This window comes from Schistocerca cancellata, chromosome 3 (genome assembly GCF_023864275.1).
Source record: "Schistocerca cancellata isolate TAMUIC-IGC-003103 chromosome 3, iqSchCanc2.1, whole genome shotgun sequence".
Lineage (NCBI taxonomy): Eukaryota > Metazoa > Arthropoda > Insecta > Orthoptera > Acrididae > Schistocerca > Schistocerca cancellata.
Window position 1 is genome coordinate 34,663,434 of NC_064628.1, and position 26,299 is coordinate 34,689,732.

A 26,299-nucleotide genomic window follows, 5' to 3' on the forward strand; every position below is an offset into this window, starting at 1 on the left:
TTTAACTTTGTGCAATGATGCTCACAGTTTTCCGTCCTGGAGATAAATTTTTCACGTTGGTCGCTCAAGTAATGTGAAATGTGTTTTGGATCGCGAAAAGACCGCCAAGGTAAAAATTAGAGAGATCCGAGCTCACAGGCTTAGCAGCAATCGTTCTTCCCGCGAAGTATTCGCGAGTGGAACAGGAAAAGGGGGAAACGGTACTGGTAGGCACATAGTACCCCCTGCCACATATCAGACAAGAAAGCGAGTCATCTAGTTCTGAGCTATGTTGACCATTTCAAGTCTCTTGTTCATCGGGAAGTTAGTTTAAAGTCAACAGCAAAAGCCCGCATCTCGTGGTCGTGCGGTAGCGTTCTCGCTTGCCACGCCCGGGTTCCCGGGTTCGATTCCCGGCGGGGTCAGGGATTTTCTCTGCCTCGTGATGGCTGGGTGTTGTGTGCTGTCCTTGGGTTAGTTAGGTTTAAGTAGTTCTAAGTTCTAGGGGACTGATGACCATAGATGTTAAGTCCCAAAGTGCTCAGAGCCATTTGAACCAACAGTAAAATTTGTACCGAACAGACAAATAGACAAGAAATTTGTTGTTTTGGGGCAACCTCACCTCCGTATCTTAACACGCTCTGGGTGTATCTGGGAGACTTGTAGCAAAATCCTGCTGTATAAAATGCAGAGCACCATTAACGCTTACTTTGAGCACCGGAACGAAACGACAAGTCTAGAGGCGCCCTTTATTCAGCAGTAAATGTTGGATAGGTAATGATGACCGAAGTTGTGTAAGTAGCGTATTAAACAACAGCCGTTCCTAAATATCAGGAAATTTTCAACCAAATCCGAAATTCAACACGCCTTCCAACACGGACGTCCTGTATTCCCCTAAGAAAAAGTTAGTATGGTACTGAATGGCATCTGGAAATGGTCGAGACGCTATAACGCCAACGCTCGGCTGTCGGGATATCGCTTTCAAAGAACCTGAATACCGGTAAAATAGAGTATACCACCTATAAGTTACATAGCTTGTGGTCACAAGCGAGCCACGGAGGCCATCCGGAACGCATCTGCAGCGCGGAGACAACGGTACTCGCGTGTCAAGGTGACGGGCGAGTAGGCAGAGCTGGTGAACCAGTTTGAGCAGCGTACCCTTAACGCTCAGATGTGGCTTGGCGTGCAGTCTGCGTCGCCAACAAACACCGCACCACGCCGTCTGCACTTTGTCTGAACGGTGACATTTACTGCGATCTTCCTGTCAAACGAGACACTCGTTACTGTCTTGCTATAACGTCTGAGCTGCTGCGAGTTCTCGCGAAGTCAGGGATCGTATGGGCCAGCTTCCGCGCTCAGAGTCAGTTTCTGTAAAATTCTTCAGGACTGTAGACAGTGTCATTTTGCAAAATACTGAACCTAAGTTTCGCTCACTACTGTAAGTGACCATCAGGTTGTTTAGTGCTATTGAGCCAAAGCAGTTCCAACTGTAACATACTGTTTTCATTTCTGTCGCTACGGTTCCTTATCAAAGTAAGGTTCTTTCGACTGGATATCACTTGGGCGAGTTGCTCGCCCTTAACCCATCCCTGTTATCCTACCAGGGAAAGAGGATCTACGGTGTAACGTGGAATCCGAACCACGTGTCATTCCTGGCATGTTTTCACATCACCGAGGGGGAAAGGCTAGCGTAAAGGTAGACCGAAAAATGCTCTGTCTGAGCGAGATTCGATCCCGTGACCTCACGGTCCCCAGGCTCTCGCTTCAGCACTATACCAGCAAGCCCGACAGTCTCTTACCAGAAACTCTTCTTTGAATATTTTCTACTTCCTCCATCACTCCTACCTGCTCCATCACTCCTACCTGGCAGTAGAACCAGACTTCGCAGAACACTATATCAAATGGTTCAAATGGCTCTGAGCACTATGGGACTCAACATCTTAGGTCATAACTCCCCTAGAACTTAGAACTACTTAAACCTAACTAACCTAAGGACATCACACACACCCATGCCCGAGGCAGGATTCGAACACTATATCAGTCTGACGAGTATTTGGCACGTTATCTTCTTCGTGGGTGGTCTACGTCACTTCAGACTTCTTGCAGTGGATTTAAATCCAACACCTGCCTTTTGTTTAGTCCTGGATTACTAAACCCAAGTAAAATTTAAGATTTCAGTCGGTACGAATTTGCGGTTCCCGCCAATATGGTAATGTCAATATAGGGTGTAAAACACGACATTTTGTATGTGACACACCACTGGACACCTTGTAATTGTAATTAACTAGTGCACAAACTGTAAATCATGACTCACTTTCAATAAAATGTGGAGTAGTAAACTTTACAATTGTTTAGTAACAATGTAACATTTCCGCCCTTTAGAGTTATAGGGTTAAGATCACTTTTACGTGGTCTTCCCACTTTACAGCGATCGTTACCCATACTCCCACATATTTCAAGAATGTGACAGTTTCCAGCTATAGTTCAGCAAACGTGTTCTCGAACAATAACGGACCTTTTCGTCTATGTATGCACAGTCAATTACATTAATTTAGCGTATGTTTACGGTCAACCGCCAGTCGCTGCACTAGGCTTCTTCGTGTTGTGTATGAGGCGGAACTCTGAGCCCCATGGAAAAAGGGGTGACCCGGCAGAGTCACGCAATTTGACTCTTGTTTGATCACGAGGTGTGGCCATAAATTGCACGCGTTGATCACGTAGACTGACGTGAGGATCAGTGAATTATACTTGACCGGATGTATCTGAAATACAGATGGGTCGAGCTCGTTCATTCCCGTGAACTACTTCATTCATTTCACTCTTTGCCGTGAAGCGTTCAAATGAAGTAGTTCATTCAAGAAGTACGGAAGCCTGGCAAAGTTGCCCAGTTCGCCGCTCAGCCGCGGCTGCGCTTGCTTCGCCTCACTCGTACAATAAAGCTTCGTAATACTTCATAATTTTACCAACAGATGGCCGAACTATGCAGTAACTTGCAGTTAACGTTTTACGCTCTTAACAGCGTCTGAGTTAACTTAAATAGAGCATGGTCGAAGGGGACAAAGGAAAGATAAACAGAGAAGCCCGTCACATATAAAGAAGGTATTACATTTAATCTTGCTCGACATTTTCTCATGAAGCGCCCAAAAAAGTCTTTATCTGCCAAATGAAACATTATTTGTTGTATTCATGGACTGAAAACTAGGGCTACCAACGAAATGCAGTCCACTTTTATGTTCCTTTTAAAATTTAATCCAAAACAGAATGAGTATGTTTACCACTGTCACAAAGTCTATATACCTACGTTAAGTAATTATTCAGAAGTTATCCTGTAGATTTTATTTTTGTTGAGAATAATAACCCTCCAGATTCAAAACGTAAACTGTCACCTGTAGCCATTGGTACGATTTCAGGTAAAATCCCTCTTCCAGTGTTATTAACAAACCTTCGCTGGCGCTGCCTTCCCCTCGCCCCTCACCTCCCCAACCACTCATAACCTATCGTTCCCCACAAACACCGCGCGATTTGTCGACAGGGAGTAGGGGGAGGACTGAAGTGAAGGGAGGATGAGTGACGTAGCGCCGATCTAGTGGCAGAGTGAGAGGGGAAGAGAGTGAGTGAACTAGAAAAAAGTATGGAGTGTGCTATCTGCGCGGGCCGGCCGAAGTGACCGCGCGGTTCTGGCGCTGCAGTCTGGAACCGCGAGACCGCTACGGTCGCAGGTTCGAATCCTGCCTCGGGCATGGATGTGTGTGATGTCCTTAGGTTAGTTAGGTTTAACGAGTTCTAAGTTCTAGGGGACTAATGACCTCAGCAGTTGAGTCCCATAGTGCTCAGAGCCATTTGAACCATTTTTTTTTTTGCTATCTGTGAAGAGTTTGAAGTACCGGTTCATTGAAATTGAGTGGTTAGTTCACACTTCACTGGAGTGAAGCGTTCATTTGAACGACTCATTCACGAGCTCCCCATCACTAATCTGAAACATACTAGGTAATTAGAAAGTTAGTAGACAGGAATACAATTAAATACTTCGCTTTAATTCAGCATCAGCCGTGAACGTCGTTCTTGATTTTGTACAATAATATTTACAATTGCAGTTATAGACTGAACTGCGAATACTTCTTTACAATTCTTATTGCTTCACAAATATAGATCAGTTGTCAATGCATAAACTGTACGTGGCGCCTGACTAGGTCGTAGCTACTGACTTAGCTGAAGGCTATGCTAACTAGCGTCTCTGCAAATGAGATCTCTGAAGCTATAACAAGTGAACCATTCCTATTAAAGTCGGCTGTAGAACTGTCCAGTGCGCTAGCTTGTCTCGTAAGACCAGACGAGCGGCGGCGCTCGGTCTGCTAGCGTCGACAGTGGCGACTCGCGGGCCCGATGTGTACTGACGGACCGCGGCCGATTTGAAGCCTACAACCTAGCAAGTGTGGTGCCTTGCGGTGACACCACACTTCGCATGTCAAAAAATGGCTCTGAGCATAATGGGACTTAACAGCTGTGGTCATCAGTCCCCTAGAACTTAGAACTACTTAAACCTAACTAACCTAAGGACATCACACACATCCATGCCCGAGGCAGGATTAGAACCTGCGACCGTAGCAGTCGCGCGGCTCCGGACTGCGCGCCTAGAACCGCGAGACCACCGCGGCCGGCACACTTCGCATGTCTTCTTGCACATTACTACAGTTTTCTAGTGTTCCGACGTCTCTAAAGGGCGTTTCCGCAAGAGCGTGTAAAAACTTAACAGGACATAGAGAAAGGTCCACTGAACAGTTAGAGGTGGAGAACCTTGGTTGGAGAAGGCTGCTTAAGTACCTAATAGAAATAAAATAACATTACTGTGTAGTTTTTTATTTACATTAGTTAACAGTTAACTGCAAATACCGTAACTGACATAATGAAAGTACCATTTGTTCTGTGTCTTACAAAATGTGCTGAAACTGACGGCCATCAACCTCAGTGCTCGTCTGACATCGACGCACCCTGACAAACATCCATGGTGTGGTTCTCATACTGCCAGGTCCGCCGTTTCTTCTTTCCGGTGAACCAGTCTTCTGCACTCGTCAATCGAGGTGTATAAACACACGTCGTGACGGTTGGTGCCTCTTAGGAAATAGTTCCCTGTACAGCCTTTCAGAAGCGAGGCCATATCAACACAAGGTTCATGTCAGTGAGTTCTGCGAAACTGTACCGGTACTGCTCCGTCGTATTGTACTGTACGTCTCTGAACAACACTGAGGAATGGCTGGGGCTGTCGTTGATTCATAGCACGTTCTGTCATGGGACAATGTAAATACAGCAGAGCCACCTTATGGACGAGGAAAGTAAACAAAATCTGCATCTTGACTTCCTAGTAATCAGTCTTTTACATTATTTCTTGCAAGGAAACGAGGACATATAAATAAACAGCACAGTACGTGTTAACGTGTACGCATGTTAGTTGAAACTAAGCTACAAAACAGTAATGCTAGACAAAGCGGTCAACATATTTACTTCCATATCTTGTTAAGCTGACTTCTCCGACCCCAGTTTCCCTAGCTCAAATTCTCCAGTGGAAAATTCACTATCTCCTGTTAAATTTTTGCATGCTCTTACAAAAAACACCCTGTATATACCACACCATCATCGGCGAACAGCCTCATTGGGTTTCTGACATCTACCAGTTTCAGTTTGCCTATGTAAGGACTTTCAGTGGCAACAAGAATGATTTTCAATATTCCTCGTAATTATTATAGAATTTAAAAATTTAAGATGCTTTCAGAATCTACTCATTAAGACGTATAAACTTCCGGTACAAATGTAAAAGAATAAGGAATATATTTCGGTAGAAGCTGTTTGTCTTGAGGCAGCGTAACTGATGGCGCGCAGTCAGTATTTGAGAATGACAGCACTTAACGACTGCCAACAAACTTTACACATAATTTCAACCCTTTACAAAACTTCTTCCCGCCGACACTCTTCATAAGATGAATGGGAAAAAATTTTTCGCTTACTACATTTTCGCGGTCCATGCAGTCTAACTTCAGTATAAGGCATGATATTCTGATTTATTACGTCTTCACTACAGACTCCATTCGCAACACAAATGGTTCAAATGGCTCTGAGCACTATGGGACTTACCATCTGACGTTATCAGTCCCCTAGAACTTAGAACTACTTAAACCTAACTAACCTAGGGACATCACACACATCCAAGCCCGAGCAAGATTCGAAGCTGCGACCGTAGCCGTCCCGCGGTTCCAGACTGTAGCGCCTAGAACCGCTTGGCCACCCCGGCCGGCTATACAGTATACATGCAGGGCGTAACGGCTATAATTGCAGATATTTTTACATGTGGTACCTTAGTATGTACACACATACTTGTGTTCGTGTTTCCTCTCTGTATCTAACAGAATTCCCGCAGACACGTCACATAATTTACTACCTGACTTTTCTACACGCTCGGAACTGCACCACTGTGTAGACTAACCGTTTTGCGTCCACATGTCAAACTTAAACACTTAACCTGCTCCCAGTGGAAAATAAGGATTAGTGGCTTGCTCTTGCCATATGTACTTGAAGATACTAGCCAACCTAAAAACGTACTGCTCCTAACAGCTAGAATTATCAGCCTGTAAATGGAGTGAATACTGATGTATTAGTAATAGTAGTAGCACTGTTGTCCAGCACACTATTCTGTCACCCATTAATTTTTTTGAACTCTCTCTCATACATAGGGTTGGAACTTTAATAGATGCAACTATTTATTTACAGCTCGTACAAAGTAGATTTGTGTTTCAAAGTTGTACTGACCTTGAAAGTATTCACCAGCATTTTGTACAATCCGCTGCCAGTGATGTCGAAGTCGTAGGATACTCTTAGCAGTGCCAGTTGTGTTGACAGTTCAACCGGCGCGGTCTATTGCCCAATTAATTTGAAGCAGTTCTGGAACAAATGCTGTGAAGTGTTTCGTTCAGTTTAGAAATCGAGAAAAAAAAAAGTTCAAATGTGCGTGAAATCTTATGGGACTTAACTGCTAAGGTCATCAGCCCCTAAGCTTACACACTACTTAACCTAAATTATCCTAAGGACAAACACACACACACCCACACCCACACCCACACCCACCCACCCACCCACCCACCCACACACACACACACACACACACACACACACACACACACACACACACACACACACCCACACACACACACACACACCCACACATACATCCACACACACCCACACACACACTCACACCCACACCCACACATACACCCACACACACACCCACACATACACCCACACACACACCCACACACACACACCCACACCCACACACCCACACACCCACACACACACCCACCCACACACCCACCCACACACCCACCCTCACACACACACACACACACACCCGAGGGAAGACTCGAACCTCCGCCGGGACCAGCCGCACAGTCCATGACTGCAGCGCCCCAGAACGCTTGGCTAATCCGGCGCGGCCAGGGGAGTGCAGTAGGTGGTATAGCACCTAGCAGCCCCATCAGTCAAACAAATCAGTAACAGCTTGCACTGTACGTGCTTGAGCATTGTCCTGCAAAATGATGGTCAGGTCCTGCAGAAAGTGTCATCACTTCTGTCTCTAAGCTGGTCGTAGGTTGTGTTCCAAAAATGCGCAGCATAGACACAAAAGTGATGACACTTTGTGCGTGACGTGGCCATCATTTTGCAGGACAATGCTCAAGCACTTACAGTGCAAGCTGTTACTGATCTGTTTGACTGATGGGGCTGCTAAGTGCTGTTCCATCTACTGAACTCCTTTCACTTAAGCTCTTGTGAGTTCAACTCGATTTCTAAACTGAAGGAAACACTTCACGGCATTCGCTTCGGAACTGCTACTAATTAGTCGGGCAATAGACCGCGCCGCCTTAACTAACAACACAACTGGCACTGCTAAGAGCATCCTACGACGTCCACATCGCTGGCAACGGGTTATACACAATGCTGGTGACGACTCTGAAGGTCAGTAAAACTTTGTACGAGCTGTAAATAAATAGTTGTCACTATTAAAGTGCCAACCCTCGTATGTATATGTATATAAGGAATCCCTTTATGAAAGTTTCTTTGATGACAGCTCCTCCACCCATTAGCTGCCCTGTCTGCTACAAGGCTTCAGCGGTATCTTAACATCCGCTAAATCACGGAATATTCTACTTTGTAATCCGCAACTGCAGAACAGCTATTGCTACAACGAACCTAACTCCGAAAACTCTCGCATCTGAGAAGATTATGTCCGTTTAGGATTGTTGGAAACTGCCAGTAACACTCAGCCTCCCGGTCCCACCATATCCACCTTCTTTCCGTCACGCCATCCAAGACCGTATCCCCTATTTCCTGAGTCAAGAGCAACTCCCATAGTAACTTGAAAATTTGAAGCCCTTCATCCAACCAGCACCGTGACTGCAGCACGATTGGCTAGTTTCTTGCCCATTGTAGTTGGCTTAATCCTCTATAGCTAAAAAACCACCCTATACTCAGTATTATCACCTAGCAAAACCTCTAGTAACCTAATTTTGCCAACTAATCCACCAGTAAAGTATCTGTGGCATAATGGGAAACCCGATGAATACAAACTGAATTAAGAATTAGCCCCGAAACCTCAGCGAAGTATCCATCGTGTACTGAAAACTTTCCCAAGTACCAGTGCATTCTGATTCGGGGAAAATATGCTCCATCTTTTAAATCTGCTAACATAGGGAGTATCTTAGGTCCCATATGCTTCAAACCACATCAGTATCAATGATTCCAGTGGTTTCTCGCACCACAGTGCATGCATGTGAAATTACTTTCCGGATTTACCCATCGAATAGTTACTCTTCTAACAATTTGGCCCTACCGGCTTGGAAAAGTAAAGTTACAGGTTTACTACGCAATAAAAGAAGAGGTAATTCACATATTATATCATACCGTTACGCTATACACTGCCTTTAGCAAGATAACCATAAAGTTTTAGAAGGCAAACATTAATTGATCGTCCACCAGTAACAACATTCCTCCTCTCGGTACTTGCAGAACCACACAACTTATGGCACCCACGTCGTAGCATTGGCTGCTTTCGTCGCTCACAGTAACTGTTTTTAGTCGAATTAAGTCGGGTGATGCTGAGGGAATTAGATTAGGAAATGAGACACTTAAAGTAGTAAAGGAGTTTTGCTATTTGGGGAGCAAAATAACTGATGATGGTCGAAGTAGAGAGGATATAAAATGTAGACTGGCAATGGCAAGGAAAGCGTTTCTGAAGAAGAGAAATTTGTTAACATCGAGTATAGATTTAAGTGTCAGGAAGTCATTTCTGAAAGTATTTGTATGGAGTGTAGCCATGTATGGAAGTGAAACATGGACGGTAAATAGTTTGGACAAGAAGAGAATAGAAGCTTTCGAAATGTGGTGCTACAGAAGAATGCTGAAGATTAGATGGGTAGATCACATAACTAATGAGGAAGTATTGAATAGGATTGGGGAGAAGAGAAGTTTGTGGCACAACTTGACCAGAAGAAGGGATTGGTTGGTAGGACATGCTCTGAGGCATCAAGGGATCACCAATTTGGTATTGGAGGGCAGCGTGTAGGGTAAAAATCGTAGGGGGAGACCAAGAGATGAATACACTAAACAGATTCAGAAGGATGTAGGTTGCAGTAGGTACTGGGAGATGAAGCTTGCACAGGATAGAGTAGCATGGAGAGCTGCATCAAACCAGTCTCAGGACTGAAGGCAACAACAACAACAGTGTGAACACATAGCAGGACAGCACATTGTGGTGTGCCATTGAACCCCAGCCCCCGATTTCGCTTGCTATAGGTAGAACCACGCAGTTTTGTGATGACTGAAATGATACTCCATACAGCACAGGCTATACGACGCCTGATGAAAAACGTCCAAGGCGGTTTTCTACACAACCAGGTAAAATCTAATGAACTACGGGAACAAACGAGAGCTTCCAGTATCTGTGAAAAGGTAAGACACTTCAGTTTCTTATCAGTTGCAGGGAAGAATATTATTTCCGATCAGTATTAGGGAACAGACTAATGCCTGTGAACCAGGATATACACAACAGTACTGTGTTCAGAAGACATTTCATTCATCATTGCTGTACTGAATTTTTCGCCGCATAGAGGTCGAGGATATCTGTATACGTCTTGACCCGTTAGTGTTTCCGTTGGCTAATTAACTGTGGATTCTTCAGACTTTCATAGACTGACTAGACGACGTCTTTGCATTAAGACAGTGAACTGGGAACAACTCTTGTACGACACATTTACGGCACTAAGTGCCATGCCTGCGTAAGCAGAAGAAACTAACGATCAAAGTCTGAAAACAATGTATTGGACTGTTCAATTAACCAAAAAACTTCTCCAAGTATAACACCAACACAAAACAGTGACCCGTCTTCGAGTCACAACTATATACCAGAAAAAGATATAAAACAAGATATTCCAAGCCTAATCCAGAGATCAGCGAGAAGATCCAAGCCGGGCTGGCAGCTATCCGAGTCTGCTGGGGGTCGATGAACTGCCGATGTTCGGCTTTTTTTTTCTTTATTGTAATTTTTATCACCTTACAAAAGGCGGGCTGTCAGCAGCTGAGTACGCCGCTCTTCAGCCTTGAGATTTACAAGAAGTAAGAAATACAGGGGGCACAGAGAATACAATCAAAAATGGTGGGCAAAACAATGGAGACACCAAAAGACAAAAACACGGAACCGTTCACGCCTGACGAGAAAACAGCACTGACACTAGGGGACACGGCGCACAAAACAGGGATGATGGCGATGGTACACGTGAACAGTGGCGGCGTTTCGGCGAACAAACACTAAACACAAACGAAGGCACACACACGAGACACTAATGGCGATGACCTCCGGCGCGCAAATGTTCACTGAATGTGTGCGAGTCCGGGGACCTGCCAAGAGAGGAGGAGGAGGAAGGGGAGTGGGAGAGGTAGAGGGGAGAGCAGAGATGCCATGGGCAGGGGAGAGTGGGGGAGAGAGGAAGGGGGAGGGGAAGCCCGGGGGAAGACTGGTGGAGGACGGGGGACGCGGAAAAAGGAAAGAGAAGGAAGGGAGGGTGCCTAAAGGAAAGGAAACAGGGAGTGGGGGGGAGGATCAAAGTTGATAGGAGGGGTAAATGGAAGGGAGGAGGACATCATCAGGGAGGGGGAGCTGGCGGAAGCCACCTCGGGAGAGGGTAAGGAGGGTGGAGAGATGGAGACTGGGTGGGACGTGGGAATACAGGCGCGGCAGCGGGCGGGGGTGGGAGAGGAGCGGGGAGACGAGCGGGTGAGGAGGATCGAGTTTGCGGGAGGTGTACAGGATCCGTATCCTTTCAAGGAAGAGGAGAATGTGGGGGAAGGGGATGAGATCGTAGAGGATCCGCATGGGGGAGGGGAGACAGATGCGATAGGCGAGGTGGAGAGCATAGCGTTCAAGGATTTGGAGGGATTTGTAAAAGGTAGGGGGGGCGGAGATCCAAGCCGGATGGGCATAACAAAGGATAGGGCGGATGAGGGATTTATAGGTGTGGAGGATGGTGGAGGGGTCCAGACCCCACATACGGGCGGAGAGGAGCTTGAGGAGACTGAGTCGGGAGTGTGCCTTGGCTCGGATTGTCCGGAGATGGGGAGTCCAGGAGAGGCGACGGTCGAGGGTGACGCCAAGGTACTTAAGAGTGGGATTGAGGGCGATAGGACGGCCATAGATGGTGAGATAGAAATCAAGGAGGCGGAAGGAAGGGATGGTTTTGCCTACAATGATCGCCTGGGTTTTGGAGGGATTGACCTTGAGCAACCACTGGTTGCACCAAGCGGTGAACCGGTCAAGATGGGATTGGAGAAGGCGTTGGAAGCGCTGTAGGGTGGGGGCAAGGGCAAGGAAGGCGGTGTCATCGGCCGCCGATGTTCGGCCGAGCGCCGGCCTTTATAGCGCTTCGGCGGATGAGTACCTCGGAACTATTTTCCATCACGAGGTTTGACGTGTGAAAATAGTTCCAGGATCTGTAGCGACCTCTTCTTATGTTTATGTGGGCCGGTAGTGGCCCCTGGTGGCCACTGGTGTCTTTGCTGTGGTGGTGTTGTTGCTGTGGCCGTTCATCAATATTGCCTGTCGGTTGTGTAGTGCTTCGGTGTGCCTGCGAGGCGGTAGGCGGTAACCCGCGACTGCAGGCTGTCAGTTTGGTTGCTGATACTGTAGGCGCCGTGATGTCTGCTGGAGAAGGCTACAGTACTGAGGGTCAGTCCTCCCCAACGCCAAGAGAGAAACCCGGCACTAAGAGGGATAAACTTCGCTTTCTCCAGAAGTGATACAACTTTTCACTCAACTTCTTGAAGAACAATTGTTAAGTTTGCAAGTCGGGTTGCACATGGGATAATTAATGCGTAATTAATCTCACACCCAGGCCTAATGCTCTGAGATATGCAGGGCTATGATTTTAAATGAAAATACTAATAGTAATGATTTTTGAGGACATCATATTCACCGTTGACTGTAGAAATTCTTTTTTTCACAATTGCAATTTCGGCTTTCAGGCCATGATCAAGTGGTAGTTTTGCTTCAGAACATCCGACACGTGTACATGTTATTGTCCGAACTGAACATTTTAACTAGGAGAATACAGCAAGACTAAACGAGCCCAAAGCTTCGTACATCGACCACTTTATAATGGCCTTAAGACCGAAATTGCAATTGTGAAATCGAATAATTTCTACAGTCAGTGGCGAATTGTAGCGAAATGCAGGAAGATCTGCAGCGGATAGGCACTTGGTGCAGGGAGTGGCAACTGACCCTTAACATAGACAAATGTAATGTATTGCGAATACATAGAAAGAAGGATCCTTTATTGTATGATTATATGATAGCGGAACAAACACTGGTAGCAGTTACTTCTGTAAAATATCTGAGAGTATGCGTGCGGAACGATTTGAAGTGGAATGATCATATAAAATTAATTGTTGGTAAGGCGGGTACCAGGTTGAGATTCATTGGGAGAGTCCTTAGAAAATGTAGTCCATCAACAAAGGAGATGGCTTACAAAACACTCGTTCGACCTATGCTTGAGTATTGCTCATCAATGTGGGATCCGTACCAGATCGGGTTGACGGAGGAGATAGAGAATATCCAAAGAAGAGCGGCGCGTTTCGTCACAGGGTTATTTGGTAACCGTGATAGCGTTACGGAGATGTTTAACAAACTCAAGTGGCAGACTCTGCAAGAGAAGCGCTCTGCATCGCAGTGCAGCTTGCTCGCCAGGTTTCGAGAGGGTGCGTTTCTGGATGAGGTATCGAATATATTGCTTCCCCCTACTTATACCTCCCGAGCAGATCACGAATGTAAAATTAGAGAGATTAGAGCGCGCACGGAGGCTTTCAGACGGTCGTTCTTCCCGCGAACCATACGCGACTGGAACAGGAAAGGGAGGTAATGAGAGTGGCACGTAAAGTGCCCTCCGCCACACACCGTTGGGTGGCTTGCGGAGTATAAATGTAGATGTAGATGAATATTATATCCTTTAAAATAATTCAACGTGACTGTGAATCCGAACCGCGATATGTTAAATACTAACTCATTTATAATAAAATCCTTTAGGGTTTTAGGCCGCAATATTTTGAAAAAGTAGACAACCATAACAATAAATGTTGCGACCGTATTTGCAGCGATCGTCTTCAGAGCAACTACAAGAGAATCACCCCAGAGACGACCGAAGGTCGGTTTATATTGTTGCCTTCGGTTTTAAAATAATGAGGCCTCATTCTTAAAAAAAAATATTATTTAAATTCACGTTGGCCGTGGAATATTAACCACTAATACTGAATTTGCTTGTCTTAATTTAAGAGGTTCACTGCTAGCCGTTTTTTTCTTGGTATATTTCTAATTTTCTAAAGTTGGCAGCTGATAAAACGCTTGAGCATCATGGAGCCGAACGACAATTAAAAACTATCGCTAGGACGGAAGGACAGGACTGTTCTGATTACGGAGATGACCCCGCCTCCCTGGCCTTCTCCTCCCTCAGTAAAACTAATTCCTTTCCGCGGTTTTTATAGACAGATGTAGCAAATTTTATAATTTATTTTGTCAGTAGGTTTAATAAAAACGAAATATTGGTGTGAAATGTTAGTTAAATAATTGGTGAAAACTGTTGTACACAACAAATTAAATGTGCCATTGTAGTAGATGAAGTATGAACTTTCTGAAAAATTGAAAGTACAACAAAATCTATATATGGCAGCCTCTATGTACTGGTTTTAGTACAGTGTATAACAAAGAACTGCTTGCATTCGCTCTTTATGAATTATTATTAATACGTCAATTATTAACGAGGAATTGTTATTACTTCAACTTTACTTTCAATTTCCTTCCTTTGGACGAAGCAAACTCATTGATTATGTCACTGAAGTCAAGTTTAGTAGCTGTGTAGTATTCTATCGACAAGACATCTGAATTTGACTATCTGCTTTCACCTTTACTCGACCTTGGCTCAAATGGCTCTGAGCACTATGGGACTTAACATCTGTGGTCATCAGTCCCCTAGGCCTTAGAACTAGTTAAACCTAACTAACCTAAGGACATCACACACATTCATTCCCGAGGCAGGATTCGAACCTGCTACCGTAGCGGTCACGCGGTTCCAGACTGAAGCGCCTACTCGACCTTAACTAGTTTTTTTTTTTTTTTTAATCTTGAATCAGCTGAAACAAAATTCACAAGATGCTGCAGTCATTGGCATTGTCAGAGACATTCTCATAGCTACATCGTTGTTTGAATAAACATGTTTTAACGAAACTTCAAAATATCCAAATTAGAAGCCTTGTCTATGGTCTTGATCACGTCTTGCATCTGGATATTGACCACAGTTATTTCGTTAACTAGCTCCACTGTACCAATATCTGCTATAACAAGCGTCTATATCTACACGGCTGATCTGCAAATAACACTTAATTCCCTGGCAGAGAATTGATCGTACCACCTTCACACTAATTCTCTATTATTACACTCTCGAATACCACGCGAAAAAAAACAGAATTAGGTGCACATTTTTCAAGATAAAAAGCTGTACACTACAGTAACAACAAAATACCTAATACTTAAGTAAGGCCCACTTCCAGTGGCCTTATGACACCAGATACCCGAGAAACGTAGCCGATGGCCAACGACAGAGTACACGTTTATTTACCCCAGCGTTCAGCTTAGATCAACAGAGTAGATGCAGCGACTAACAACTCCCGTAACATAGCAATCAGCGACAGAAAGCATTTTCTTGAGTTCTTTATTTACATAGCAGAATATACCAATCGATACTTGGAAGCAGTAACTGGCTGAAGGTGTAACTAAATTACGTATCCCCTTCACATTCCTTTTTCTTGCGTGTTTGCAGCACCGTCGTGCTCGCTCTAGTTCTGAGTCGGCAGAAATCGGAAGCCTTTTGTAACCTCCCCCTCACTTATCGACCTTAATGACAGTGAAAAATTAAACCGCGTGTACCTAATGGAAATTTGGGAAAAGCAATCGTCACCGAAGTTAATCTGTCGGTAAAGAGGGAGGAAAGGGTTACATCTAAATGAAAGGAAAAATGCAAATGAAACTGGTGGAAATTAATTTTGAAAAGGGGTAAAGTTAATAAAGAAAGTAAATGTGCGGCCGTTACGTTAACAATTAACTAGCGGTAATTAGGTATTTGAGATTTGGGGGAAATCACGGTCGCCAGTCCTAAGGACAATTACTATAGTAACTGAAAGAGAAAGGTTATTACACATATAATTAGCACTAGAAGCGTGGCAACTGAAGGTTGACACGTGTAGTGTGAAAACTGAAAGTTTGTCAGAAGTAACAAATTTCGCTACAGTCTGACTTAATTTAGCAAAAGAATTAATAAAACCGGAAAATCGAAAGTTAATTTAGTGACTGAAGTTAATAGTGAGCTTTCTTTCTGAAGCACATCGAAATTCAGTAAAATACGGTTAGTCTTGGACTACCTCAACAATCATTTCAAAAGCTACTTGAATCTATGCAATTTAGAAATAAGAGATTTAACTTTGAACTTGAATTAAATGATTCTGATCAATTAACAATAGTAAAATTTAGTACATACCAAGCTGAGCTGCAGTCACAGGTAAGCTAAAATATGGTAACAAAACTCGCACTCTTAATTTGTGCTTGTGTAATCTAAGTATTGTAGCCAGCTATGAATACTTTAACTGAAATTAAAGCAGTGAAGTGCTATAATATTACTTTAATGCTGGCGTTTGAATTTCAACGACACTCGGGTTCATTCCGGAAAAGGAAGGGACCCTGCTTGGTAATGCAACTGGGACAATGAGCAACAAAGGTTCATGCTAAGTTGCTGTAATTTTGCGAGGCAAATGGAACAATTTTAAAAGCTGAGGTCTGCCATACAGTTCTAAAACTTTACGTGCTTCCAGTCTTCCTTGTTGGTTGATTGAAGGTTTGAAGCCGTCGATCGAGGAGGTGGCGACAGTCACTCATTGTCGGCCGTCGCTGTTGCAGAAGCTGGATGTTGGCGCGCCTTCTTCTCGACACGGTCACCAGACGAAACGGGCTCTTGATGTGCGCCAGCTAATGCTTCCCGTCCGCGACACTGTGTCAGAAACTATCATCGCAAGTCGAGCGCAATTACATGCTGCCAAACCCCGAAAGCGCGGCAACTCGCGGGAGCTTCACACAACACACCTGCTCCACTGCACCACCCCAGCCAGACTCTCTTTGCTCAGCCCGCGCTCCACGCGGCAGTGTTAACACTACCAAGGATCCTAAACACTTTGATTCTTCACACGACCTATCGACGTAATCGTTCGATAGCAGTCTTCCCTAGGCAAGACCCAGCGTAAAAATACAAATAATATTTACGAAACAAACCAATTATACATCGACATAAATGCATAAATATATATATACAAATAGTAAAACAATTACAATATGTAAAGACACAGAAGTATCATATATTCGGGTAACAAAAATAAGGAAAACAAATTTATAGTACAATAGATGGAAATAGGAGGATATGCATTTCCGGCTTTACACTTTGTTCAGATACCATTTGCTTCAGCAGCTGCTAGAACACTGTAACTAACAAGCAGCAAGAACCCAGTCGTTGAACAAGAACATGCTGTGTAGGTCGCAGTAGTGTGGACCAAGCGGACTGTTGCCACGTAAACCTTGTTAACGGCTACTTGCACGAAATGACATTGTAGAAGCGATACTGCGACAAAAATGTGTGCGAATTCCTAAGGGATCAAACTGTTGAGGGCATCGGTCCCTTGACTTACACACTACTGAAACTAACTTTCGCTAAAGACAACACACACACCCGTGCCCGTGGAGGACTTGAACCTTCGGCGGGAGGGGCCGTGCCATTCGTGACATGGCGTCTTTAACCGCGCGGCGATACTGTGACAACAGCGTGCTCTCACTGTCGCGATCTGGTCCAGAGAAAGGATTCTAGCAAACATCAAGTTAATTCTCTGAGAGTCTTTCTTTCTCGTTTCTTTTTTAGCTCGGTCAGTTTTTGCGCCACTGCCTCAGTAGGTCCTGCAGAAGAGTCACTAAATAACTATCCTTTCAAGGGTGAGGCTAACAAAAACAGCCACTTAGTAACTGGCGGCTAATAGGGGAAAAACAAAAATCATCACAACAGTACTCAGTTTCAATAATTTTATCGTATATCTACGATCTTTCAGTATTTACATTTATCTATTATGTCACTTGTCTTGGATTAGTCATAACCTACACTATCTGAACACACCTGTTAATGGACATTAATATGGGTTGGTTCCACCCATCGACTTTATGATGGATTGAACTCGTTTGGGACGCTTTCAGTGAGGTATCTGAATACACCTGTGGAGAAATTGCAGCCCATTGTTCCTCAAGGGCTAAAACTAGAGGAGGTTTTGCTGGAGAGAAGTGGACGTTCTAACTCATCCTAAAGATATTCCATTGGGTTTATTTTGGAATTCTGGGTAGGCAATCCCATTTTAGGAATGTTGTTGTCCACAAGATGTGACAGCGTGCACTGACGTACTGATACGAACAGCCACCGTTTCTAAAATGTTCCTCTACTGTACATAGTACACTGTGGCGTAAAATAAGCTCATATCCTTCCGGATACAGTAACACTACCTCCTCTGTAAGTCACTGTTGGCGGGTAGGGTTCTCCATGAATTCGCCAAACCCAGAAGCTTTGATCTTTTTGCCAGAGGTTATAGCGTGATTCATGACTCCAAATAGCTTGTTTCCAGCCATCCACTAACCAGCGGCATGGGCACTGACTATAGAAATGTGTGGTTTATTAGGAGTTGCTCGGCCATTGTATCTCATTCTTTTTAAATGTTGCACACTGTTATTGTACTATCTGAACTGCTGGTAGCACTCTGAAACTCACGAGCGAATCCTTCCGCTGGTTTCATGCAGTTTTTAGTGATCACCATCAGCAACGCTCGAGTGTTCCTGTCCGTCAATACATGAGGTGTGCCTGGTCTTTCTTTAGTTGCGGCCGCACCTTCACGTTACCACTTCACAATCACATCACCAGAAATCTACTTCGGCAGCTTTAGAAGGGTCGCAATGTCCCTGACGGATCTGTTACTCGAGTGACATCTTATGACCAGTCCAAGTTCTATGTAACTGAGCTGTCCTGTCCGACTCATGCTGCTGTCTCCGCTTCTCTATTGAGAACACAACACTCCGTCCCTCTTTTTATACTGGCAGGTCTATCTCTCGTGACATATAGTGCTCAATTATGCATTACACAGCCGTACTCGGACACTTTTGATCAGAGAGTGAATGCGAGATTTGCTTTGTACGGGTGTTGTAATGTTTCACGACTGAGCGCTACAATTGTTGCTGCACAGTAACTGCGGCTGCCTGCAAGGGCGCCCATAGGGCAGTTTTTAGTGGTGGGTCCAAAACCTGAAGGTATGGAGCATTTTTAATACGAGGGGTATTCAATAAGTAATGCAACACATTTTCTTCTCGGCCAATTTCGGTTGAAAAAGTGTGGAATTTGTTGTGGGATATCATGGAAAATTTCTGCTTCATCCCCTATAGTTCCATGAGGTTCCGACAGGTGGCGGCGCTTTGTGTAACCTTCAATATGACGTCTGTACAGGATGTGCGTTCGAAACAAGGAGCTGCCAGTGAGTTTGTTCCGGCGAAAAACCAGAGTGTGATATTTATAGACGCTTCCATAACGTCTACGGAGACCTAGCAGTGAACAAAAGCACGGTGAGTCGTTGGGTGAGGCGTCTGTCACCATCACAACAAGGAGTGCAAAGCTGTCCGATGTCCCGCGTGCCGGCTGGCGGCACACAGCTGTGACTTCTGCAGTACTGGAACGTGCGGACACCCTCACTGGCGGTTCTCGAATGAATTTCTCCTTCTCCACGACAACGCAAGAACTCACACAAGTCTGCGAATCCGAGAGGAGCTCACAAAACTTAATTGGACTGTTCTTCCCCAACACCCTGCAGCCCGGACCTCGCACCTTCCTGTTTGGCCCAATGAAGGGTGCACTCCGCAGAAATCAGTACGTGGATGATAAGTAGGTTACTGATGCAGAAAGACGTTGGCTCCGGCGTCGACGAGTCGAATGATACCGTGCGGGACAACAGGCCGTCCCAGTAATGTGGGTAAGCCCGCCCGGTTGGCCGTGCGGTCTAACGCACGGCTTCCCGGGCGGGAAGGAGCGCCTGGTCCCCGGCACGAATCCGCCCGGAGGATTTCTGTCGAGGTCCGGTAAACCGGCCAGTCTGTGGATGATTTTTAGGCGGTTTTCCATCTGCCTCGGCGAGTGTGGGCTGGTTCCCCTTATTCCGCCTCAGCTATACTATGTCGGCGATTGCTGCGCAAACAAGTTCTCCACGTATCCGTACACCACTATTACTCTACCACGCAAACATGGGGGTTATACTCGTCTGGTGTGAGACTTTCCCTGGGGGCTGAACTGCACAATAACCCTGGGTTCGGTGTGGGGTGGCGGAGGGGTGAAGTGGACTGCGGTGGTCGTCGTGGGGTTGTGGACCACTGCGGGGACGGAGCCTCTCCGTCGTTTCTAGGTTCCCAGTTAACATACAATACAGTACAAGGTGGTTAAGGCCACTGCAATGATCAGACATTATGTTCATAAATAGGGTTCTGTAGGCAAAAGAATGCAGAATAATGAGGTGAATTGGAATCCTGAATAAAATCAACCTGCTTTCAGAAAAAAAAGTATTGCATTAGTTAATGAACGTCCCTCGTATTCTGGATGACTTGTGGCGTCTTGTAATTGGCCATAAAAAGTTTCAGCTCAGACCCTATTACAAACCTGCGTAATAGCGACTGTTCCTTAAGGGGCTCCGGAACGCCCTATAATTGCAATGTTAAAATAACGCTTATAAATTACATCTTTCCTCACAAAGTATTTGAGGTAGGAAGTTGAACTTTTTACAGATTATTTATTGGAATATGGGATACAACTTAACACAGGGATTTTACAAAATTTTAGTTCAGTTATTAAAGATGATTTTTTTTCAATTGTAATGAAAATTCACAACATTTTTTTGCAATTTTTTATTTATATATTCAAAAATATACAGTTTTTTGGAAAAAGGCTGTGTCTCAAATTATGCAGAAGGTACTGTGTAACATTCATTGAAAGTTTGAAACAAATATGTTTGGAAGATCCTTAGAAAACATGTAATTAGTATGAGAAAATAAAAGTTTTGTGAATCGAGCGACAAAGATTGGATTAACTTTTTAGTGCATTCCAGGTCCATAGGATGGATTATCTTCATCCTCTGCAAACTCCTCCTCCAGCTTCCTCTTGTTCCTCCTCCTGTTTACTCTTGCTTGTATTTCTAGACTCTTTACAGCCCTGTCTGCAGCCCGAAGGCGTTCCTCGTCTAAAGCAAGCATCGCTCGTACCATGTTAGAACCTATCTTCATTCCCATATTTCTAAATACCTTGCACCTTACAATGTTGCCATCATTGAAAGTCGCAACAGCATCATACACACCAAAGTGAAGTGTTTCTATTCCAACAAATGCAGTCTTGGGGATTCTCGACCATATAACACTATTTACACTTTCATTGGGGTTTTGAGTTTTTCCGTGAATACACTTTTTCAACAGTTCAGTAGCTGCTAAGTGTCTGAAAATAGGTTTTATCACCTCCATTATTGCATGAGGCAGACTACGCTTATGAGTGTACACTTCACCAGTTAGCAATCCTTTGTTATATTTACACCAACTGTCTTCTTCTTTGGGACACAAGCTATGTTGGGGATTTTCATCGGTTGAAGAAGTAAGGAAAAAAAGAGCCCAAACAGCCTTCTTCAATTCGTCGACACTTTGGATTTCTAATTTCTAATAACTTTACTTTTACTCATTATCATACTTCAACAAAACAGAGACTCAAGAAACAGAATTAATTACGGATATTTTCGAGATAACGACAGAGTAAATAAACATGAAACAATCGACAATCACACCAGCGATATATATTGAACCATCACAGGTTAGCCACAACACATACTTCATCTCACATCACTAAAATGTACCTGATGAACACGGACGTTAATAATAACACCATTTGACAGCAGTTTAACAGCGCCACAGTGGGTCACGCCCGTGTAGAACACATTTCAAAAAAAATTTAAAAATAGTTGTAGTCTTCGGAATTGAACAAATTATATATCTATTAAAAGGTAATAGTCTGCAGATTCAGAAAACGCAAAAAAGTAAACATTGAACTTTTCATGATTTTGAGCCTTTCCGGAGCCCCTTAAAGAAAAGACCTGGCTAGACTATACTGAGAGCCCGCCCGCCCGCTGACGCCGCCCTGTCGTGTTGTGTCGGCACAGGCGCGCCCTGCTGGTGGCGGGGCTGCCGTTCCTGCCGGCGTGGCTGGCGACGGCGTGGGCGGCGCAGCACGCCTCGGTGGCCGGCCTGTGCGCCGGCAGGGCCATCGCGGGCGCCGCCATGGGCGCCGTCTTCACCGCGCTGCCCGTCTACGTCAGCGAGATAGCGCAGGTAAGGGGCGACCGCCGCGCCGCGCTACCGGCCACGGCCACTGCTCGGAGCGTTAACAACGCAATACATACAGGGTGTTTCAAAAATGACCGGTATATTTGAAACGGCAATAAAAACTAAACGAGCAGCGATAGTAATACACCGTTTGTTGCAATATGCTTGGGACAACAGTACATTTTCAGGCGGACAAACTTTCGAAATTACAGTAGTTACAATTTTCAACAACAGACGGCGCTGCAAGTGATGTGAAAGATATAGAAGACAACGCAGTCTGTGGGTGCGCCATTCTGTACGTCGTCTTTCTGCTGTAAGCGTCTGCTGTTCACAACGTGCAAGTGTGCTGTAGACAACATGGTTTATTCCTTAGAACAGAGGATTTTTATGGTGTTGGAATTCCACCGCCTAGAACACAGTGTTGTTGCAACAAGACGAACTTTTCAATGGAGGTTTAATGTAACCAAAGGACCGAAAAGCGATACAATAAAGGATCTGTTTGAAAAATTTCAACGGACTGGGAACGTGACGGACGAACGTGCTGGAAAGGTAGGGCGACAGCGTACGGCAACCACAGAGGCCAACGCGCAGCTAGTGCAGCAGGTGATCCGACAGCGGCCTCGGGTTTCCGTTCGCCGTGTTGCAGCTGCGGTCCAAATGACGCCAACGTTCACGTATCGTCTCGTGCGCCAGAGTTTACACCTCTATCCGTACAAAATTCAAACGCGGCAACCCCTCAGCGCCGCTACCGTTGCTGCACGAGAGACATTCGCTAACATTATAGTGCACAGGATTGATGACGGCGATATGCATGTGGGCAGCATTTGGTTTACTGACGAAGCTTATTTTTACCTCGACGGCTTCGTCAATAAACAGAACTGGCGCATATGGGGAACCGAAAAGCCCCATGTTGCAGTCCCATCGTCCCTGCATCCTCAAAAAGTACTGGTCTGGGCCGCCATTTCTTCCAAAGAAATCATTGGCCCATTTTTCAGATCCGAAACGATTACTGCATCACGCTATCTGGACATTCTTCGTGAATTTGTGGCAGTACAAACTGCCTTAGACGACACTGCGAATACCTCGTGGTTTATGCAAGATGGTGCCCGGCCACATCGCACGGCCGACGTCTTTAATTTCCTGAATGAATATTTCGATGATCGTGTGATTGCTTTGGGCTATCTGAAACATACAGGAGGCGGCGTGGATTGGCCTCCCTATTCGCCAGACATGAACCCCTGTGACTTCTTTCTGTGGGGACACTCGAAAGACCAGGTGTACCGCCAGAATCCAGAAACAATTGAACAGCAAAAGCAGTACATCTCATGTGCATGTGAAGCCATTCCGCCAGACACGTTGTCAAAGGTTTCGGGTAATTTCATTCAGAGACTACGCCATATTATTGCTACGCATGGTGGATATGTGGAAAATATCGTACTATAGAGTTTCCCAGACCGCAGCGCCATCTGTTGTTGACAATTGTAACTACTGTAATTTCGAAACTTTGTCTGCCTGAAAATGTACTGTTGTCCCAAGCATATTGCAACAAACGGTGTATTTCTATCGCTGCTCGTTTAGTGTTTATTGCCGTTTCAAATATACCAGTCATTTTTGAAACACCCTGTATTTGATTTGGTATTTCCTACCTTCCGTCCACCGGCGCCCACTGCGTCCCGCCAAAAACAATGCCACCTACGGGCACTTGAAATATACTAGACCGTTTGTCTGTGCGGGAAATCGTATACTGACCAGAAAAGTCGCACTGTCAAGCTCGATTTACACTAGTAATCTCTTGTCTCATTTGATCACGTTATGCGACAGTGGAAATGTAAATTTCATGAAACTAGCGAATTCGTATCAATTTTGGTTTGCTGATAACGCATATAACAATGAAAATCGAAACTTAGCTCTGTAACAGAGTCGGTACTGCCGACACCATTAATTCCAGGATGATCGTCACTAACCCGAGATGGTGTGTACGGGATGATGGGTTGCAGAGTACCAGCAGTACAGCAGTCGTGGAAGGGCTCAGTTAAGAGGCTCCGGAACGCCCTATACTTGCAATGTTAAAATAACGCTTATAAATTACATCTTTCCTCACAAAGTATTTGAGGTAGGAAGTTGAACTTTTTACAGATTATTTATTGGAATATGGGCTACAACTTAACACAGGGATTTTACAAAATTTTAGCTCAGTTATTAAAGATGATTTTTTTTCAATTGTAATGAAAATTCACAACATTTTTTTGCAATTTTTTATTTATATATTCAAAAATATACAGTTTTTGGAAAAAGGCCGTGTTAAATTATGCAGAAGGTACTGTGTAACATTTACTGAAAGTTTGAAACAAATATGTTTGGAAGATCCTTAGAAAACATGTAATTAGTATGAGAAAATAAAAGTTTTGTGAATCGAGCGACAAAGATTGGATTAACTTTTTAGTGCATTCCAGGTCCATAGGATGCATTATCTTCATCCTCTGCAAACTCCTCCTCCACCTTCCTCTTGTTCCTCCTCCTGTTTACCCTTGCTTGTATTTCTAGACTCTTTACAGCCCTGTCTGCAGCCCGAAGGCGTTCCTTGTCTAAAGCAAGCATCGCTCGTACCATGTTAGAATGTTATTATTTACAGTAATAACACATACCTTTGGCTTTTCAAGATTTCTCCTTTTCTTAAAAGCCTTCAGAGGATTTCTAATTACTTTTACTCATTATTATACTTCAACAAAACAGAGACTCAAGAAACAGAATTAATTACGAATATTTTCGAGATAACGACAGAGTAAATAAACATGAAACAATCGACAATCACACCAGCAATATATTGAACCATCACAGGCTAGCCACAACACATACTTTATCTCACATCACTGAAATGTACCTGATGAACACGGACGTTAATAATAACACCATTTGACAGCAGTTTAACAGCGCCACAGTGGGTCACCCCCATGTAGAACACATTTAAAAAAAAAAAATTAAAAATAGTTGTAGTCTTCGGAATTGAATAAATTATATATCTATTAAAAGGTAATAGTCTGCAGATTCAGAAAACGCAAAAAAGTAAAAATTGAACTTTTCATGATTTTGAGCCTTTCCGGAGCCCCTTAACAAATACATTCTTTATTCGGTAAGGTGCTCGTACAGTAATCGATGGCGGCGACTCGATAGCGTGCGTTGACCTCCGAGCAGCATGACCGCCTCAGCACAGCACGATGTGGTGCACGGACACTGGTGTGAGCGCTGGTTCAGCAGAGTTGCAGTGGCTGGTGTTGGCCTAAAGAAGTGGACGTGACGTCAGGCGTCAGCAGGCAGAGGGCATGCATGTGCTGGCCAGCTGGCTTGCTCCAGCAGTCGGTCACGCACGTAGTGTGCTGGCACACAGACCCCAAAGACCCCGACACCAGTTGGAGACCTCCAGAGACCACACGAAGCCTCCTGGGGCGTGGCACCCTCTTGATGGCTCTAGCTCAAAATCCCAAATCGTGAGGTCTAGCAGCGGTTAGTCGACCAGCCGCTAGAAGTGGCTAGACACAGACAAAGCTGATTGGTGCGCACAAGGAGTGGTCAGCTGGCGTGGGGTACGTCTCGAAGTCGGTGGTACTCGGAGTCAGCATACCGCTAGGGTCTGAATGACGACTGTTTACAGTGGCTCTGCTCAACTTTGTTGTGACACGTCCTCCACCTTCATTCATTTAGGGGACCCAGGTAGCGCATTTTCAGGAAATTTAGCTTGCCACTGTGGCGGACTGGAATCTTGAACCATGCTGTTACATCACTATTCCAGCCCAAGTATTAGGACTGTACAGGCAACTAGCTTGCCTGCCTTGCCACAGGTGGTGAAATTTGGTCTGAGGGGTATTGCCACAACAGATGTGGCTTTTGTTTTGCAAATTTTTTCATTCATAAAGAAAAACAGTACAAACTTATTGCTAAAAAATGGTTCAAATGGTTCTAAGCACTATGAGACTTAACATCTGAGGTCGTCAGTCCGCTAAGAACTACTTAATCCTAACTAACCTAAGGACATCACACACATCCATGCCCGAGGCAGGATTCGAACCTGCGACCGTAGCAGCAGCGTGGTTCCGGGCTGAAGCACCTAGAACCGCTCGGCCACGTCGGCCGGCAAACTTATTGCTAACATATGTATCATTGCTACATATGTCAATTATGAAACAATCTAAAAAAAATATTGTTCAATGCTCAGCTCACACCCGCTCATCATCTTACTTCAGTTAGTATGTGGGCAGAAATGATTCTAACTTG

At 44.7% G+C, this 26,299-nt stretch overlaps 1 protein-coding gene across 1 annotated transcript in view; it reads left to right on the forward strand.

The window, feature by feature from the left end:
* The window catches only part of LOC126175605 (facilitated trehalose transporter Tret1-like), a 194,284-nt gene that overhangs the window by 112,702 nt on the left and 55,283 nt on the right, over positions 1-26,299 (forward strand). Inside the window, exon 3 of the mRNA XM_049922482.1 lies at positions 21,868-22,036. Within this exon, the coding sequence (XP_049778439.1) occupies positions 21,868-22,036 (169 nt within the window). The remainder of the gene's footprint in view (positions 1-21,867; positions 22,037-26,299) is intronic.